Genomic DNA, 20,575 nt, shown 5'->3' with positions numbered 1-20,575 from the left:
CCAGCCCCCTAACCTAGTTGTTCAAGTCTTCTATTATTATGTGCAATATAGAGCAAGGTTATACTATTCAAACTTACCAATAGAGCTATGGACAAGGAATTTTACAATTATTACTTAAGATATTTCTGTATCACAATGCATTTACTCAAAATTCTTTGACATGACTACTAACATTATTTCTGAGCAAAAAAGCACCAGCAATCAAGCACTGGCACTAGCTACTACTGGAAAGGCTGCTGTAGCATATGTAGCTTTTTTTCTTTTTTTTTTTTAACTAAAAACAAACAAACCCCACATCTTTATTTTATGACATGTACACATGCATAATGTGTGCTATCTAGTACCCACAAAGGCCAGAAAAGAGGATGGATTCCCTACTGAACTTACAGATGGTTATGAGTTGCTATATGGATGCCGGAAAAGAAACCTGGATCCTCTGCAAGAACAAGTGTTCTTAAATGCTGAGCCATCTCCTTAGCCCCAACATGGGTGGCTCTCGAATGGTGGAGATGAGGCATGTGGGTTTCTATGTGTGAGGTTCCAGGCCAGCCCAGGATACACAATGAGCCCCAGTCTCCAAAAACAAAGACAGATGTGGTAACATGCTTGTTACTTCAGGACTTGGAGGGTAGAGCCAGTCAGCTCCAGACTACATGAGATCCTGTGAGCATTTCATCCCCCAAAGAAAAATGCTCCAATATATTCCAAGAGATTGATTTTTGTTCAGTTTAGTCTGGCCACATTTAATGTTGACCTCTTCGCTTAGGATGCCTTGTAGAAAACATGAATCTTGCTGCCTTTCTTTGCTTGATGCCTTGACTTTGATCCTAAACTAAGATCTACAATTTTCAAACCTACAGAAAAAACAAAAACAAAAAAATCTAAGCTGGAGAGAGTGGGGGGAAAAAAAGACAAAGCCCCTTTCACTTTATCCTTCCCAAACCAGCTGCTTTAAAAAGTCTGCAGAATAGAAGACCCTGGGTCACAGCTGCTATTCATCATTATCAGGGATTATTCTGTAATCATTCATCAAGGATTTGCAACAGAAAGTCCTACTTCATTTTGTTTTCATCCCATTTGTATCTGAAAACTGAAGTTTGTGTGCCTCTCCAATGAGCTTGTAAACTTACCACTAAGATTGTCTGATTAGTTTTCTTGAACTGTATGGGTAGTAGCTATACCAGAAAACATAAATGCATTGATGAATTTGCTCTATGCTCCCAAAGAGTAGCACAATCATTACCACTGGCGATGGGGGAAAAAGAAAAGCTATTTTTTTCTGATACAATACATCAACGGTTCCCAAGGCAGTAAAAACTAACAAGTCTTTTATTATGGGAAGCATATCTTAAGGTCTAAGGTAGTTTACTACCACTCAAATTTAGAAGATATTCAAGCTGGAGAAAACTTTGTCTACTTTATCCAGGAACATCAATACCTCCGTAAGGTACTCAGTAGCCCCAAATTTCTATCGCCACATATAGCTTATTTAAATATGAGGACTTAAAAAAATAAATTTCCCTCTTCAAATAGAAGCTAACAAAAAAAAGTTACAGAATAACTAGTACAAACAGATGACAAAATGTTATCCATAATAGGAAAATCCCTTCCAGGGAAAGGGCTGCAATGTATCCATTATTCCTTAAGCGTCTTGCATTAGCTATAAAACAGGTTATCAAAAGGCATGAGAGCATATTAAAAAAAAAAAAGGTATAAGAGCAAAGACAAGCAGTCTGCATCTGGTGTTTGCTAGTAGTAATGAGCATTCTATTCCTAGTACAGAGAGAGCTGAGAACAGTAAGTGCTCCAAGTTTGGAAGAGAAAATTAGAAGAGTTGCAAATAAGTAACTGTAAGCATCTTCTATGATATAAATAGTTGAGAATAAACCAAGGTATAATTTAGAATGTTGTCCAACACATTTCACTAAATTAAAAAAAAAAAAAAAAAAACAAAACAAATAAACAAAAAAAATTGCACACTTTTTTCTTTTTTGAGGTAAGATCTCCTTATGTAGTCCTGACTGGTCTTGAATTCCTATCTGTCTGCATCTGCCTCCCTACATAAAGGTGGAAACTGCACAAAGCTGTCCAATGACCTACACATGTACACCATGGTATAGTCCCCATACCAGCCAGTGTCTGTCTGTGTCCCCCTCAACACACACACACACACACACACACAATTAAAACTAATCACTGACTTAAACACAAAACTTAAGATTAAAGGTGAGCTTTGATTTGGTCATGACTTTTAGATGCAATACCAAAGGCTCAAATCCACAAAACAAAGAACTGATAAACTGGACTACATTCAATTTTAAAACTTGTGCTTTGTAAAAAGAAACTGCCAGAGCCAGGACTGAAGAGATGGCTCAGTGGGTACAAGCCCTTGACAAAAACCTGACAATGTGAGCTAAGATCTCTGAAACTCATAAAAAGTCAGATCCGGAAGCAAGTATCTGCAATCCCAGTTTTTCTAAGGCCAAATGGGAGAATCTGCCCAGAAGCTTAAGACTAGTGGCAGAAATCAGAGTCTGACTCAAAACAAGGTATAAGTGGCGAGAACCAACCCCTGAACCAACCCACACTACGGATGCAACATGTGAGTCTGTACGCATATTCATATATATTTATATATACAAACACACATTTGGCGGGGAAAAACTGCCACAAGAATTAAAAACAAAACAAAACTAGGCAAACAAACAAGCACACATATACACACATACACACCCCAAAAAACCCACACCTATAGTTTTGGAGAAAATACATAGAAAAAAACTTACCGAATAAAAGACTATAATCCAAGGCTAGAGAGCTGGCTCGAATAAAAGACTATAATCCAAGGCTAGAGAGCTGGCTCAGCAGTTAAGAGAACTGGCTACTCCTGCAGAGGACCCAGATTCAATTCCCAGCACCCACATGGGGGCTCATAACCATCCATAACTCCAGTCCCAGGGATTCCAATGCCCTCTTCTGGCATCTGTGGGCACCAGGTACGCACATGATACAGACATACATGCAGGCAAAACTTACACATAAAATAAAAATAAATTAAAAAAATAAAAGGACTGCTATTCAAAATGAACAAGAAGCTCATCAAAGCCAACAATAAAAATTAACATCCTAACCTTAACAAAAATGGGCCAAAGACCTGGGCACACTTCTGAACAAAGAACATATTCAAATGAAAAATAAGATGCAGAAAGACTTCTATATCACAGACAATCATGAAAATACAACAATGACATACTGATATGCCCCTATTAGAACGGCCAAAATCCAGAAGACTATAGATAACACACAATGCTGGTAAGGATATAAAGCAACAGAGCCACTATTCTCTGCTGGCGGAAACAGAGTAGCAGTCACTGCAGCAGTGTGTCAGCTTCTTACAAAATTTAACATATTCTCCTCATAATGCAGCAGCCACACTTCTGTGAATTTATAGAGACAACATATGCCCACAGAAAAACTTCCACACAAAGGTCATAATAGTTTTCACTTACAATTGCCAAAACATGAAGTAACAAAAACATCTTTTAGTTGGTGAATGGCTATTTGCAAATATGGAATACTATTTGGCTTTACAGGAAAATGTACCATACACCATGAAAACACATGGAGAAATCTCTAATACATAGCACTAAATGAAAACTGCCATTCGGGAGCCAGTAAGGTGGTTTGTTGGGTAAAGACCCTACCATCAAGCTTGACCACATGAGTTGGAAGGCCAGGACCCACACAGGCAGGAGAAAATCAATTCCTCTAAGTTGTCCTTTGACCCCTATATAAATGTCATGGTACTATTACACATGTGAGTACAGGTGTGTACATGCACATGGACCAGTGTGCATATATATGTGTGTGCACACACACAATTTTTAAAAGTTTTTCGAGACAAAATTTTACTGTGTAGCCTTGGCTGTCCTATAAAACTGCAGCTCGGCAGACCAAGCTGGCCTCAAGCTCACAGAGATCCACCTGCCTCTGTATACCAAATCCTGGGATAAAGGTGTGCACACCACCAACCAGCCACAGGAGGAAAAAAAAAAACAAAAACAAAAACAAACTTAATATAATTTTAAAAAACAATGCCCATCTGAAAAGATACCAACTTTACAACAGTCTTAAAAAGGCGAAGCTATGAAGACAATAGAAAAGATCAGAAGACAGGTCAGAGGGGATACTTGGGGCAGTAAGGCTATTCTGAATAAGACTCATATGTATACATGTCTTTCTAAATTATGCAGCTGTCCCAAATCTAAGAAGGTACACTACCAAGAACAAATTCCAATGTGAACAACAAAAATCTGCATGACAAAAATATGCCAGTATATATTACCAAAGTACAACTAACAAATGTAGAACAAATGAAAGAAAGAAGGGACATGGGACAATCATGACTGCTAAAATACAACAAGTACCAAAACATGTAATTTGAGCACTCAAGAGGCAGGATGATTAGCCAATTGAATGCCATCCTGGTCTATATATATCTAGTGTAAACCAGTGCTACATGGCGAGACCTTGTCCCAAAAAGCCAAGAAAAATATGTACACAAAAAAGCACAAACAAAACCCAATGTCAGCAAGTCTGTGCATGTTAGAGTAGAAAGCAAATGGAAATACTGTACTTTCCACTCAATCTGAACCTAAAAGAAAAGGACCAAAAGGACATTTTATATGTTGGTGGGTGTATTTGAGTGTGCATTGTGTGCAGGCTATGCTCACGTGTGCAGGTAAAGAGACCAGAGTTCACACTGAGGGTCTTCCCTGATATTCTCCATGGGTTTTTTTTTTTCCTTTGCGGATGTATGTGCAGTGTGCTTGTTATGTGTGCAGAGGTTGATCTCTTGCTGAACCCCAAGCTTGTCACAGTTGAGCTAGTCTAGCTAACCAGTAACCCTGTCTTTACTTAAGTGACGGCTGAGATTATAGGCAACTGTCAAGGCCCGCCCAACTTTTACATTCTGGGGATCTGAACTGTGGTCCTTATGCTGAAACTCTATTACAGCTCCCCTCATACACCCCACAATATAACCCTCTTTGAACGTCATGATTTTTGGCTTTGCTTTTCATAATCCAAAATCCTCTCTCCTTTCCCTCCCCCCAACTCTCACTCATGCATGCGTGTATGCGCAGGCCCGCATACAAACACACACACACACACACACACACACACACACACACACACACACACAATGAGAAAGGGTCTCTCATCGCCCCTGGAGTTCACAGTGTTGGCTAGGCTGCATGGTCAGTAAACCAAGAAATGCATGCCCCCCCCATCCCCATTACTGTTGATATATATACATAGGTGCTGGGATCCAAACCTAAATCTTTATGCTTACACAGCAATCTCCCAGTCCCTAACAGAAAAGTATATTTTAAAAAATTCCTCAGTCACAGGGTCAGAGAGATCCACGAGACTAGTAGCTGCTGCCCTATGTCTGACAGGTTCAATACAAATGCTAGAACCCCTCAGGAACTACTGCAGAGCACTAGCCTATCAGGGAAGGAAGAAGCTGATGGCCTGAGAAGAGTGGGAAGGCGCTGCCTGCAGCAGTCGGAGATTACCTTTCCTTTTCCACCTGCTCTTTCTCCCCTCTTTGTTGCTGCCACCATCACTGCTGCTGCTGTTCTCAGAGCTCTGAGAATCTGACTGACCATCACTGCTTTCTTCTGAACCTTCTGACAGCTCTTTCACTCCATCTGGCACATCTTTCTGAAAATGTAGGCATCCTGTTAGGATTGTTACCATTTTAGCATATTGAAACTAAATTTCTAATATGTAATGCAATAAATAATTAACTGATTAATTTTTAGTATTATAGAATAGTAAAACCACCAATATTTGCTGAAGTCCTGATACTTCCCTTTTTGGGGACAAATAACTTAATTTTCCATCTATACCTAAAGATAAAAATTATATACAACATTCATATGCAGGCATAACATATGTTTAAATTACACCAAAACTGGTAGATATAAATTCAGGTAAAAAGTTTAAACGCTAATAATAATATTGTTAGACATATTTTTGTGAGTATAGGGTAGTACCCTATGTATTCTGAATTAAATTAAAGTCAGGAAAAAAAGATCATCATATTATTTTCATCTAACTGGTTCATCATATAAGTTAATGAGTAGCAGCAAAGAAAAAGGAGCACTATTTGTTTTTGTTGTTGTTTTAAGAATCACATCAATCTCTTTAGTGTCAACTCTGAATAATGAGAATGTTAAATAGAAAGAATAACTAGGCTCATTTAGTTGCATATGAAAGGCTAGGGAAGAATGGCTTTCTGCCTTTATCTTCTCCCAACTACACAGCCTTAGTCTAAATTAATCTCTAATGCCTTAATTTTAGTCTCTAAGGTGGGGTAACAGTACCTACCTTAAAAGGTCACATAGAAATTAAATGAGCTAGTTAATATTAGATGTTTAGAATAGTGCCTTTACAGGAACTCATTATTAGTTACTATGTATTTACATAGTACAAAAACATACAAATAAATGAATTAGTGAATGTTATTTCTCTTATGGATTTTCTCTCCATCAGTACACTGTATAGTCCCACATATTTTTTGTATTCACATTAAAAAATGAACTGACACAAAAAAAATGATCCTACATCTAACTGGTACCACATGACATATTCCCAAGATCACTAAGTCCAACTGAGTAAGAACAGTTATTTTCCACTTAAATTTCTCTCTAATCCATCTTTTATGTTACACACTTTCTTAAAATACAGACCCCATATTTTTATATTCCTTCCTTCAAAATGCAGGACAGCTTTTATAGAGTTAGTTGCCAGCCAGACATCTTGACCTGTAGGTTCAACAAGTATCTGAAATACAAATATAATTATCTTCTTTTTGCAAAAAACTTGTGATCCCTCTGGGATCAACGGCTCATGCCCCAAATCTTAGAATCTTTTCTCACCCACTGTCTTACGCATCCCAAATGCAATGTGTTCTATTTCTCTAATGTCTCTTGGGTCTACCTGTTTTACTACTCTTGAGTACTTCCTTCAAAGTGTAATCACCTTTACATGAAAATCTTCTTAAAAAACAGACTTGATCACATGGTTGTCCCTGAAAACCTCTGCCATCTACTTACTAAACACCCCACCCAAACACACAGAACTCAGTCAGGGTCAAACTTAATTGTTAACTAATGTTTATCGAATGATTATCACTTAATCTATTTTTTTCTATTTTCAAATCCATTCAGAATTTCACCTGTCCCTTCATTTAGGCTGCTCATATCCCCGAAGGCCTTCACTCCTCTTATATGTTTATGTTCAAGTTCAGCTTAAATCTTACCAGTAAATAGCACAAACTTTCTAGATACTTTTATTCAAAATAAGTATTTTGCTCCAAATATGAAACATTTTAATACCAAAAATGTGAGCACTAGAGAGAACAATAACTGTAGTTCATCCATCTTAGTCTCTTTTACTCTGGCATAGACTTGACAATGAGTTACAAAACGTACATTATTTAAACTCTAAATTCTTTTTTCTTTAAAGAGTTATTGTATATTTATTGTATATTGTTTTGCATGCGTGCATATGTGTACCGTGTGTGTGCAGTGCTAGTGGAAGCCAGAAGAGGGCATCAGGCTAGAAAGTGAACCCCACTCCTCTGCAATATCAGCAAATACTCTTTAACTGCTGAGCCTTCTCTCCAGCTTTAAAAGCTGAACTCTTGATGCAGAGTACTAAGAATCCTGTACTTTTCTGATCAATGGCAGGATTAGGAGAATCTATTGTTCTGTTATTTGGTCTTTGACTCTAGTTCCTGAAATAGGAACCTACATGCCTTAGCACCTCCGGAATGGACCATCTGTTTTGATGACTCTTTGTGGGCTCCTGAATGGCCTGCATCAGAGTGGGGCAGACTACTAAGAGATAAAATTGTGTGATTAGAAAGTTGGAACCTTTAGCCTAGCTCTAGAGGATGAAGACTCGGTTGATGGCCAACTGACAGAATCATGTTCATATCACACATTTTCCATAATAGGGCTTTGGATGAGCTTGCATATGGCTAAGATCATGTTTGCACTTGGAGGCTGATGTGCCATGACAGCTTCCTACTCAATGACCACACCTCACTTTATGAATGCCTTCTATCTCAATTGAAATTACTAGAAAACAAAGTTTTTCTCTGGCATCTTCTGCAAAGAGTCCTAGAAAGTTAATCAAACACAAGAATGACATGGAAACTTCAAGTAGAGCTGGTTTATCAGGGGTTAGAGGTCATAACCAAAGACTTAAAACTGAAGGGTAATCAGTGGTATGGGGCCCTTAGCCCGACAGTGTAAAAACTGAGTTAAATTAAAGGGTACCTACCTGATTTCAGTGGGAGAATTACTTGATGTATAGGAGAAACCCACAAACACCTGGTATCAGAGAACTGTCCTACGTGGTATTAGGAATAGAAAATACATTTTGAGGGGTTCCCTCCTGTCTCTACAACCCAGTAAGCACTTAATGAATGCAATTAAAATCAAAGAAGATCTTAGAATAGCTAAAATACCAAAAGAGTGAAAGCTTATTTGGAATTCAAGTCTCATAACTCACAAATGCTAAACACTGCAAACAGAGTCAAAGAAAATTAAGATTGAAAAGCAAGACGGGATTTTATATATTGTGCAGATTGGCACCGAACTCATTAAAAGCTCAGGGTGGTCCAGAACTGGACATGATCCTTTTGCCTTGGTCTCCTGAGTTCTATGATTGATAAGCATAAACCACCACTTTCAGATGCTAGAAGTGGGGTTGTGCTCCTCTTGTGTTTTGTCTGAGACAAGATCCCACAGTCCATCACAGGTTTGCCTGGCTAAAACTCATGGATACCTACATCTGCCTCCTGAGTACTGGGATTAAAGGCACGCATGGCCACCACACCTGGAAGATGTTCATTTGTTTTGTTTGTTTTACACTAATGTGTAAGCACAGGCACCATATGGAAGTTAGAGAACAACTTGTGGAAATTGGTTCTTACATTCATATATATGTACCCAGGATATCAAAAACAGGTTGTTGGTGCCTTTACATGCCGATCCACCTCAGGACCCCAGGTGAGATGTTTTTAACATTAGTGGATGGCACACTACCACTGAGCATTGCGATGAGTAGCTCAGAGATAAGACATAACGGGTCAGAGGTACCTATGGATATGTCACTTTGGGTGTAACTTTGCCCAACATTCATTCTGGCTTGCTGATAAACTTCCTTTGAGAAACAACTACTCTCCTTAATTATCAGGCTGTCACAAGCTTAATCTCAACCTTACATCAGGGTGATAGCGATTCTACACATTTGACAATAGCCATAATTCATGTACAGTGTCACATGGGCTGGGCCAAACTAAGAAAGTTAAATCTGAATGAGGTGAGAGTCTCTTGCTCTAGTTACTGGAGTCTTGTCTCTCTAGACTTACAGTTTGCAGAATGGAGATGCAGAATGAATTCATATACGATGAGAAGAGGCTGACTGAGAATAAAGCTAAAAGAAAGAAGAGAGACCACGACCAAATGACATCTTTTTGATCAGCGGGATCCAGCCTGGATTTCCCAGGAATGTTTAGCTGCATGAGTTAATAAACTCCCTAGCCTTCTTACTAAGCTCACTTAGGTTTGCTTTCCTACTTGTAAGTGAAAGGATATTGTTAAGAAAAGACCACCATTTTCATGTACAAACTAGACATTAGCCAGCTTGCTATGGAAGAAATATGGGCATTAAGTCTTATCAGAGTTCCTATTCTTATTCTGATACCATATAGCCAACACAGGTAAAGAAATCACATCTTTTAAATTTCAGTTTTCTCCATTATAAAAATAGGACTAATAACCAAAACTGTAAGTTTTAGTGGGGAAGTCCATGAGTAAAGCAAAGCATATATGGCTGTAGGCAGTATGTTTCAAAGTTATACCCAATTTGTAATTTAAATATTTTGAGGTTCTTTAAAATAAGGTAAGGGCTAGATGCTGGAGAGATGGCTCAGAGGTTAACAGCATTGGATGTTCTTTCAAAGGCCCTGAGTTCAATTCCCAGCACCCATGTGGTGGCTCATAACCATCTAAAATGAGATCTGGTTCCCTCTTCTGGCATGTAAGCAGAATAGTGCATAAATAATAAATAAATAAATTTCTTGGGGAAAAAAAGTAGGGCTGGAGAAGGAGCTCAGCAGTTAAGAGCACTGACTGCTGCTCCTTCCTCCAGAGGACCCAGGTTCAATTCTCAATACCTAAAAAGAAGCCAACAACCAACTGAAACTCTAGTTCCAGAGGATCTAATACCTTCCTTCTGGCATCCATGAGTACTGAATGTATGTGCTGCACATACAGGCAGGCAAAACACACACACACATAAAATAAATCTCAAAAAAACATTTTAAGTAAGAATATATACAAAGGGTGCCTTATTAATGTTCATATGATCCTGAGTTCAACTCCCAGAAGATCTTCTTCTCCCCAAAACTTATTTACTTACTTTAGGACTGGAAATAATTATTTCCTAGAAATAAGTTCCTCAAGCGCAGAATTCTGTCTCTATGACTCAATTATGATATGTTGTCACTTACTATTTGTTGTCTCCCCAACAACTTACCTTCAAAGTATACACTCCCATTCTACCTGGGACTTTATAGAAGATGCCCTCTTCACCTCGGGAGTTTGTGTGCAGCATTGCATTTAAGCATGCAAGAGGAGATGTCCCACTACAAAGCAAAGAAGGCGGAGAACATAGTGATCAGCTTATCTCTGAATCGTCTTTGTAATCTAACTCAAAATTTTAATTGATAAATATTCCTTTCTTTACTTTTCTACTAACTATAAAGTATATCAATATAGAAAGAGATTTCCATGAAGAAAATGAATGGAAAATTCATCCTTGAGTATTTAAAGGGGAAAAATTCTTAACCTAAAACTTATGCAGAAGCAAAATAAAAAAATCCACATATAGCAATATCAAATTTATGTTGCAAATCAATTTATACACGAAACTTTACAAGTGTACATAAAGGTAGAAAGCATGCACACATGGATTGAGCGCCCATGGGTGCGCACACATACACGCACAGATTCAAGATTTATCACCAGGCACACACCTACACAAAATGAGTCCAGGACAGCCAAGGATACACAGAGAAACACTGTCTTAAATAAAATTAAAATTAAAAACCTTATCCTTTTGTATGCTGCTACACTAAACTAAATCTGATCTATAAAACTAAACTGCTATGGTTTCTTGTATTTAAACCTATCTGAAGATCACTTTAAAAGGCATTTAGCCACAGAGGAGGACATTGCAGCCAGTCCTGAAGAGACCTGATAAGCCCCTATCAGTGGACTTAGAGAGGGGCAGGGAGGAGATGAGGGAGGGTAGGATTGGGAGGGAATGACGAAGGGGTACAAAGTAAAAAAAACTGTAACCAAAAAAAAAAAGGTATTCTTTCTCTTCTTCTTTGGGAATACACCAAATGGCGGATGATGCTGGTGTAGGGGGTTAGGAGGCCGACTTCCACAACGAGGATTGGCGGGGGTGGGCGTGGCCAAGGCAGTGGGGCTCCTGGAGGTAAAGCCTAAGGAGTGGATCCCTGTCACCAAGCTGGGCCACCTGGTTAAGGACATGAAGATAAAGTCCTTGGATGAAATTTACCTGTTTTCCCTGCCCATTAAGGAATCTGAGATTATCGACTTTTCCCTGGGTGCATCCCTAAGGATGAGGTTCTAAAAATCATGCCGGTGCAGAAGCAGTCACAGATGGCCAGTGGATCAGGTTCAAGGCTTTTGTCGCTATTGGGGGCTACAATGGTCACGTTGGTCTTGGTGTTAAGTGTTCCAAGGAGGTAGCCACTGCCATCCAAAGAGCCATCATCTTGGCCAAGCTTTCCATCGTCCCTGTGCAAAGAGGCTATTGGGGCAACAAGACTGGCAAACCCCACACCATTCTGCAAAAGGTGACAGGCCACTGTGGCTCTGTTTTGGTGCATCTCATCCCTGCCCTCAGAGGCACTGGCATTGTCTCTGCTCCTATGCCCAAGAAGCTACTGCTGATGGCCAGTATTGATGACTGCTACACATCAGCCAGAGGCTGCACTGCCACCCTGGGCAACTTTGCCAAGGCCACCTTTAATGCCATCTCTAAGACCTACAGGTACCTGACCCCTGATGACCTCTGGAAAGAGACTGTGTTCACCAAGTCTCCTTATCAGGAATTCACTGATCATCTTGTGAAAACCCACATCAGAGTCTCTGTTCAGAGGACCCACACTCCAGCTGTGGCTACCACCTAAGGGTTTTTTTGTTTGTTTTCACCTAAGGGTTTTTATACAAGAAAAATAAAGTGAATTAAATTTGAGGGAAAAAATGGTATTTAGTAGACTTCTTATATTGCAGGTAGTAACTTTCTTTCCCATTTTCTAAAATTTTAACTACATAATAATTTATTAAGTAGTAAGCAAAAAATATTTTCTGGGTGGGGCATGATAGCACACAACTATAATTCCACAATTTAGGACACTGAGGCAAAAAGATCACAAGTTCAATGCCACCCTCTACTATAAAGCAAACATCTATGGGGGAAAAATAATTTCCAACTGTCAATAGACCATACTGCAGTTCTAAAAAAAAAAAGAAAAGTCAATAAAATTCACTAACAAGCATCCTTTATCTTGATTGTCATTGCATTAAAAAAAAAAGGGGGGGGGAACTAAAGATGAATGTGGTCTTGCATGTCTTTAATCCAGCACTTGGGAGGCAGAGGCAGGCGGATCTCTGTGAGTTCAAGGTCAGCCTGGTCTACAAAGCGAGTCCAGGTCAGCCAGGACTACAAGAGAAATCCTATCTTAAAAAACAAAAACAATAAAGAAAAAAAAAAAAAAAAAGAAAATGAGACTAATGTTTTACCGTAAGTCTAATGCTGGCTTCTTAAGTACTTATATATTAAGAAACAAGAAGGCAGGAGCTGGAGAGATGGCTCAGCAGTTAAGAGCACAGTCTGTTCTTCCAAAGGTCCTAAATTCAATTCCCAGCAACTACATGGTGGCTTACAACCATCTATAATGTAATCTGATGCTCTCTTCTGGCATGCAGGTGTACATGCAGTAGAGCACTCATATATATTAAACAAACAAACCTAAAAAAATTAGAAAGACAGAAAGAAAGAGAAGAAACAAGGCTTCTCGGGGAGGCAGAGGCAATTGGATCTCTTTGAGTTCGAGACCAGCTTGGTCTACACAATGAGCCCAGGACAACCAAGTCTACAAAGAGAAACCCTGTCTCAAAAATAAATAGGAAGGCTAGGTGCAGTGGTGCATGCTTTTAATCCCTACACTTGGAAGACAAATATAGGCAGATCTCTGAGTATAAAGCCAGCCTGGTTTATACAGCAAGTTTCAGGACAGACAGAGAAACCTTGTCTCAAAAACCAAAAAGGGAAAAAAAAGGGAGGAAGGAAGGAAGGAAGGAAGGGAGGGAGGGAGGGAGGGAGGGAGGGAGGGAGGGAGGGAGGGAGATAAGCAATGCACTTTTAAACATAAACCCACATGCATTAAAGAGGATCCCTAGGCATGGTGACTCACATAAAAAAAAATATTCAAGCCTCTAAAGCAGTGGTTCTCAACATTCTTAATGATGCAACCCTTTAATAGCCTCATACCATGATGACCCCAACCATAAAAGTATTTCATTGCTACTTCATACCTGAAAATTTGCTGTTATTATGAACCATAATGTAAATATCTGTGTTTTCCTATAGTCTTAGGGCCCCCTGACAAAGGATTGTTTGAACTGTCCCCCAGAACCCTGTCAAGGGTTTTTCAACCCACAGTTTCAGAACCATGGCTCTAGAGGTTGAGGCAGAAAGATAAGAATGTTCTATGTTAGCCTGGGCTACAGAGTAAAGACCTGCCAAAAAGAAAAAAAAAAGGAAAAACAAAACAAAAGACGTTATAAAATATCAAGTTGTAGAGGCTAGAAAGATGGCTCAGAACACCTACTACTTGTACAGAGGGCCTAAGTTGAATTCCCATCACCCACATGGTGGCTCACAGCCATCTATAACTCCTGTTCCAGGGGATCCAATGCCTCCTTCTAACCTCTGCAAACAAAAGGCCTGGGTACACATATACAACCCCCATACACACAAGCCAAATACTGATACAGGCAAGGCAACCTATGCGTTTAATCTCAGCACTCAGAGGGAAAGGCAGGTGTATCTCTGAGTTTGAGGCCGACCCAGTCTACATAATGAATACCAGGCCAACCAGGGCTACAATGTGAAACCCTGCCTCAAAAACAAACAACAAAAAAGATACAAACAAACCCATAAACATAAATTCTTTTCTAAATTGGGCTGGAGAGATAGCTTAGAGGTTAAGAGCATGTCTGCTCTTTCAGAGGTCCTAAGTTCAATTCCCAGCGGCCACATGGGTTGCTTATAGCCATCTATAATGGTGTATCTCTGAGTTTGAGGCCAGCCTGGGCTACATCTAGATGATGCCCTCTTCTAGCATGCAGGTGTACATGCAGATAGAGCACTCATAACACTAAGTAAATAAATAAAACTTTTTAAAAACTTTAAAAATTTTTTAAACCTTTTGAAAACCAAATTATAGACTACCAAAAATGAATAAAATTTATGTAAGATGATTAGGCCTATAGACTTTATGCAACAGGAAAAGACCAACAAATAGATTAAAATAAAAAATTCAAATTAAGAATATTAAAATACAGAAAATAAAATGTGGTAGAAATATTACTAAAAAATCAAATCTAAGTAATAAAGAAAATACACTAATAATCTTTTGTATGACTGGTAAGTTTTTTTTGTTTTGTTTTTTTTAACATTTTTTCGAGATTTATTTATTTATTATTTTTACAGTATTCTGCCTGTGTATGTGCCTACAGGCCAGAAGAGGGCAACAATTATCATTATAGATGGTTACAAGCCACCATGTGGTTGCTGGGAATTGAACTCAGGACCTTCGTAGAGAAGAACATCCAGTGCTCTTAACCTCTGAGCCATCTCTCCAGCCCTGACTGGTAAGTTTTTTGTTTTTGTGTTTTGAGACAGAATTCATTTTGTAGCACAGGTTATGAATTTGCTTGGAACTCTAGATGTAGCCCAGGCTGGCCTCAAACTCAAGGCAATCTTCCTACTTTGGTCTCTCGAGCACTAGAATTACAGGTATGAAATAACATGCCTGGCTTTTGGTGCTGCAATACTTAAACAATATATTCACATATCTTAGGAAAGCAGATATAGTGAGAAAACACATTGAAAGTTTGTATGGAAGCCAGGCAGTTGTGGCACATGCCTTTAATCCCAGGCCAGCTGGTCTACAAAGCTGGTTCCAGGACAGCCAGGGGTACACAAAGAAATCCTGTCTGGGGGGGAAAAAAAAAAAAAAAAAAAAAGCAAGAAAGAAAATTCATATGGAAAAAAAAAAAGCATACAGAATCAGGGAATGGTCTGGAATCTGACTCCTTAAACAGTTTTTGCTGTTCTTGTTTTGTTTAGTTTTTTGTTTTGGTTTTTTTTTTTTAGTTTCTTACAATTACTGATAGACAAAACTAAATACACATTCTCATCACCTTCTCAGCTTTCTGATAGTGCCACTCAAAAAACTCAAAACAAGTCTTTGAGAGGTCATAGGAACAGGGACAGAACTGGAGGAACTGACATTAAGAAAGGCAGATCAGATCACAAGGGGCTGGAGAGATGCCCAGTGGGTAAGAGAACTGACTGCTCTGCCAGAGGACCTTGGTTCAATTCCCACCACCCACATGGTAGCTCACAACTGTCTGATTGCTGTTCCAGGGCATCTGACTCCCCTACATATACAGACCAAACACCAAAGTATAAAAAATAAATGAATTATTTTAGCCAGATGTGGTAGCATGCACATCTTTAATCTCAGCACTTGGGAGGCAGAGGTAGGTGAATCTCTTGAGAGTTTGAGGACAGCCTAGTGTACAGAGTGAGTCCAGGACTGTTACACAAAAAACCCTGTTTTAAAAAAAACAATCCAAGAAGGCAGATCACTGGAGCTCACTGGCCAGCCAGCCTAGCTGAACATAAAAGTTAGGAGGGAGGTGGAAGACAGAAAACACTTGCTGTCTACCTGTGACCACCACACCCACATCTTGCACCCACATAAAATATGTACATACTACCACAACCAAAGAATTAATAAAATAAAATAAATCACATACAATAAACAAAAAGTCTGTGAAATATCTTGGGTGTCTCTAATGCGGATATGGCCATTCTTTTTCTGAACTATGATAATGTGGTATATCAAAACCCAGGGAGAAGGCCACAACACAAACAATGCTAGGATTAAAGGCATGTACCAAGAAGCCCGCCTGAAACTGTTAAAAAATAAAACAGGCAAAACAAAAACAAAAAACAAACAAACCAAAGCAACAACAAAAACCACACACACACACACAAAACACCTCCTTCTCCAAGGGTTGGCAGAACACTTAACTACCATGCCGTGTGAGGGTCTTGGGTTCAACCCCCATTACCACGGAGGCCAAGTAAGATCCTTGCCCAGATAATCACCCACCTTTTATACAAAAGTGAGACAACAAAGGTTTAAGTGCTAACTAGCTATACAATTCTTTCCTGTTTCAACGTCTTTATGAGACAAACATGTCTAAGAGTTTATATAAACATAATACACATGAAATACCTAACTCCCATCTTAGCCAAGGTCATTTTAAATACTAATTCATTAGGTTCACTACACATGTAATTTTTTAATCTTATGATAAACAGGTAATAAAAATAACGAGAGATGGCTCAGAGGTTAAGAGTTCTTAACCTTGGCTATTCTTCCAAAGGTCCTGAGTTCAATTCCCAGCAACCACATGGTAGCTCATAACCATCTATAGTGAGATCTGGTGCCTTCTTCTGGCCTACAGGCATATTAAGCAGGCAGAACAGTGATATAAATAATAAATAAATCTTTAAAAATAAAAGGTAGCTTTGAGAAAAGAATGCTTCTCCATTCCTGTAATAAGGATACTACCTACCTAGAGACGATTAGGATGCTTAGAGCTTTTTGTTGTTGTTTTGCTTTTGTTTTGAGGCAGATTTTCTCTGTGTATCCCTGGTTGTCCTGAAACTCATTCTGTAAACCAGGCTGGTAGAGATCCACCTGCTTCTACCTCCAAAGTGCTGGGATCAAAGGGGTGTGCTACCGCCACCTTGACCATCCTAGACGGCATGCTTAAAATTCTTAACAGTTGGGACCTAGTTTCAAACTCAGTGCTTGCCTCAAAAATAAGAGGTACAAAAGGTTACATATGAGATCTTATGATTCCAGGTAAAAGGAGTGTCAATGTGAAGACAGAAATTGAAACTCAGAATCTTTGTGAAGAAAATGAATTGTGGATATAATTATATAAGAACTGAGCTAGAGACAATGAGAACACAGAAATAAAAAAATATAGACTTATTTATTTTTATGCATGAGTGATCTGTCTTCATACATACCCAGAAGAGGGAATTAGATCTCATTATAGATGGCTGTGAGCCACCATGCGGGTGCTAGGAATTGAACTTAGGACCTGTGGAAGAGCACTCAGTACTCTGAACCACTTAGCTAGCTCTCCAGCTCCATAAGATAAAATTTTATATGTCAATGTCCTATTGCACAGTTACTGTTTGTTTAGCAATGTATTGTTGTATCTTAATAGCTAGTACTACTATAATTGTTTTCTGCTTCTTTAAAAAAAATACTTTATGGAAAATGAACTGGGTCCTCTGGAAAAGTAGCAAGTACTCTTAAACTGCTGAGCTTTATCTCCAGCCTGGCTTTGCTTTCTACTTTTGTGTCAGAGCTATGTCAAATATGGAAGTAGATGCTGAAATTCTGAGTTTTTAAGCCGTTGTCTGACACAACCATTTAAAGAATATCTAATATTTTCTATCAGGAATTCTTTCTCAGAGAAGTAACTTAGAGTTATGGTAAATCTTAGACTATACTAAATAGCTTTGACTTCAAGCCTCAAAAAACAAATATTAAGGGGCTGGAGAGATGGCTCAGCAGTTAAGAGCACTGACTGATCTTCTAGAGGTCCTGAGTTCAATTCCCAGCAACCACATGGTGGCTCATGACCATCTGTAATGGAATCTGATTTTCTCTTCTGGTGTGTGTGAAAACAGAGCATTCATATACATAAAAAAATAAATCTTAAAAAAAATGGTTGTTAAAAAAAAACAAATATTAAAATAGGAGGGAATTATTAGGTGGTATCAGGCATGTGGGGTAAAACCACAAGAACGTTGGGCATGGTGGCACACATTTCTAAGCCCAGCATTTTATAGACAGTTTTTAGGAAGATCCTGCTCAAAACAAAAGCAAAATCAGACCAAAAATAAGCAGCCCAGCCTAACTCATTCTGTCCTCAAAGACTGCCACAACCACCTACAAAGTATCCAACAGACCAAATCAAATATCCTGCCACAGACCATCACAATGCACACGGAACCACACTCACAAACCATGCACACAAAAAATAATTTAAAAATTTAACTCTTATTCAAGCTTCATTCATGATGTTCCTTAAAAATGGGTAAGACAAATGAACTTAACAGAGTACTAACTGGACAGATTAATTTCAAGCTATAAGCAAACATGGTTTGTCCATGACATAAAAACACGGATATAGTTCCCTGTTCTCAAGCTTTACTTGAAAAGTCACATAGCTGACAAAAACAAAAAAACTATACTATAGACAAGGGAATTCCCATAGCCAAAGGTTATTTACAGCGACATGCAAATACAGACAAAAAAATTCAATAAAGAATTCAAACTATGAATTTTAATCTGTTCTGCCTGGTTTAAAGTAAGTATCATTTGGGTGAACAATTTACCAATATTTTCTCTGTATCAGCCAAGCAAATATATTTTCAGTCTCATAGGCAACAGGCACATCTCTATCTTGTATTTTCATTAGCATGCTAAATTGTACTTCAGTAGTATAAGACAAATGACAATTTTGATAACCCTTAATGTCAACAACTTCTAAAATTATGGCCATGTAATGGTTACAAACTATAAAAAAAATAAACAACAGAAAAAGAACATGTAGTACTAAATAACATTTATATATTATTACTCTTACTTTACATGTAAGCCAACCATGTACACAAAGTCACCTTCGATAAAACCTGTAAGTTTTTTATAACTGTTTAATACTCCTTTAGAATAAAGTAATACATCTTACCTTCTGGAGTTGGAATGCACCCCAAGAAAACAAGAGGAGGGAAAAAAAAAGATTTTAATTTTTCTTTACAAGTAATAAGCTCCCCCAAATAATTTATACCTTCATTTTCCAGCAATACTAACAAACTTCAAATTAGTAACAACTCCCATTTTGCTACATAAAACATTAAATTTTTTAAATGCACAAATTAGTTCAAAATATCAATGTCTAAAACTGCACATTTAAATAAATTCAGCTACAGTCTAAGCTACTTTAGAAAAAAGTAAAATACCTGAATTCTATGAAAAAGTGTTAACTATTAGAGCAGCTTAGTGTGAATTTTGTAATAGCATTCTTTTCCCATGCATTTTCACTACAAGGAGTCATCACAAAGCCATCAACTATGGGTTGATGAGGGTTATCTGCTTCTCTTTGATCTAAGTGGAATTTGATACTAATTTAAACAACAGATAAGATTATATTGTTGCTGCTGCTGGGTGTAGAGGCAGAAGCTTGTACTCTCAGATTTATGAGAGGCCAACATAGGCTATTTAGTAAATCCTGGCTCAAGACAAAAACAACAAAACAGCAAGCTGGGAAAGGCGGTAAGCACCTGTAATCTTACTATTTAACAGGTACAACATCCAGGCCATCCTGGGTATTATTAGATCCTACCTACCTCTTGATTCCCCCATCCCCTACCCCACAAAAAAAGAGGAAAAAAGAAGAAAACAAAAACTTTTCTATCAATACCTAAGGGTTTATAAATTCTTCTTCTTAACAATCCTACCAAGTCTGCAGGCTTGACAACAGACTACAACTGGTAGATAAGAAGAGAGGCTTAACCACAAAAACGGAAGCTCAGAAAAACATACTAACTTAATTTAAAAAAAAAAAAGGGGGGGACTGTGACTTTTGGGAGTTGATTCTCCCCTTCCACTCTTTCCACTATGCAACTCAGAGGTTAAACTTAGGTATGTATAATGAACAAAAGCTTTTACCTGTGAGTCATTTTACTTTGGGGCAATTTAGCTTGGTAAATAGGTTTAAAAAAAAAAACTCTACTTTGCAGAGATAATGATTCCTGCCATAAAGTAATGACAATAAACTCTTATTTCCATAAAAGCACCACAGATATTATATCTTTATTTTGATTTGGTCTTTGTGAAACAGGGTGTGGTAATTTAAATGAGAATGGTCCTCATAGCCTCATATACTTGAATGCTTGTTTCCCACTGTTGGAACCATTTGGGAAGGATTAGGAGGTATGGTCTTCTAGGAAGAGGGTATCACTGAGAGTGAGCTGAGGTTTTAAAAACCCACCTAATTCCCAGTTAGCT

The 20,575-nt window shown here is 38.3% G+C and overlaps 1 protein-coding gene and 1 pseudogene across 2 annotated transcripts in view; one reads left to right on the top strand and one right to left on the bottom strand.

Annotated features, from left to right (window-relative positions):
* Asxl2 (ASXL transcriptional regulator 2) overlaps nucleotides 1-20,575 on the bottom strand; it is an 87,243-nt gene that overhangs the window by 48,369 nt on the left and 18,299 nt on the right. The window contains exons 3-4 of one of the 2 annotated variants that reach the window (XM_060365159.1): nucleotides 10,621-10,731; nucleotides 5,580-5,727 (exon numbers count right to left, since the gene is read on the bottom strand). In XM_060365159.1, the coding sequence (XP_060221142.1) occupies nucleotides 5,580-5,727; nucleotides 10,621-10,731 (259 nt within the window). Of the gene's footprint in view, nucleotides 1-5,579; nucleotides 5,728-10,620; nucleotides 10,751-20,575 lie in introns of those variants that run through there. The other variant, XM_060365155.1, reaches the window with a different exon arrangement.
* On the top strand, nucleotides 11,626-12,307 carry LOC110557607 (small ribosomal subunit protein uS5-like; annotated as a pseudogene).

The sequence above is a fragment of the Meriones unguiculatus genome, chromosome 1 (genome assembly GCF_030254825.1).
Source record: "Meriones unguiculatus strain TT.TT164.6M chromosome 1, Bangor_MerUng_6.1, whole genome shotgun sequence".
Classification (NCBI taxonomy): domain Eukaryota; kingdom Metazoa; phylum Chordata; class Mammalia; order Rodentia; family Muridae; genus Meriones; species Meriones unguiculatus.
This window is presented reverse-complemented; position numbering and strand designations above follow the sequence as displayed.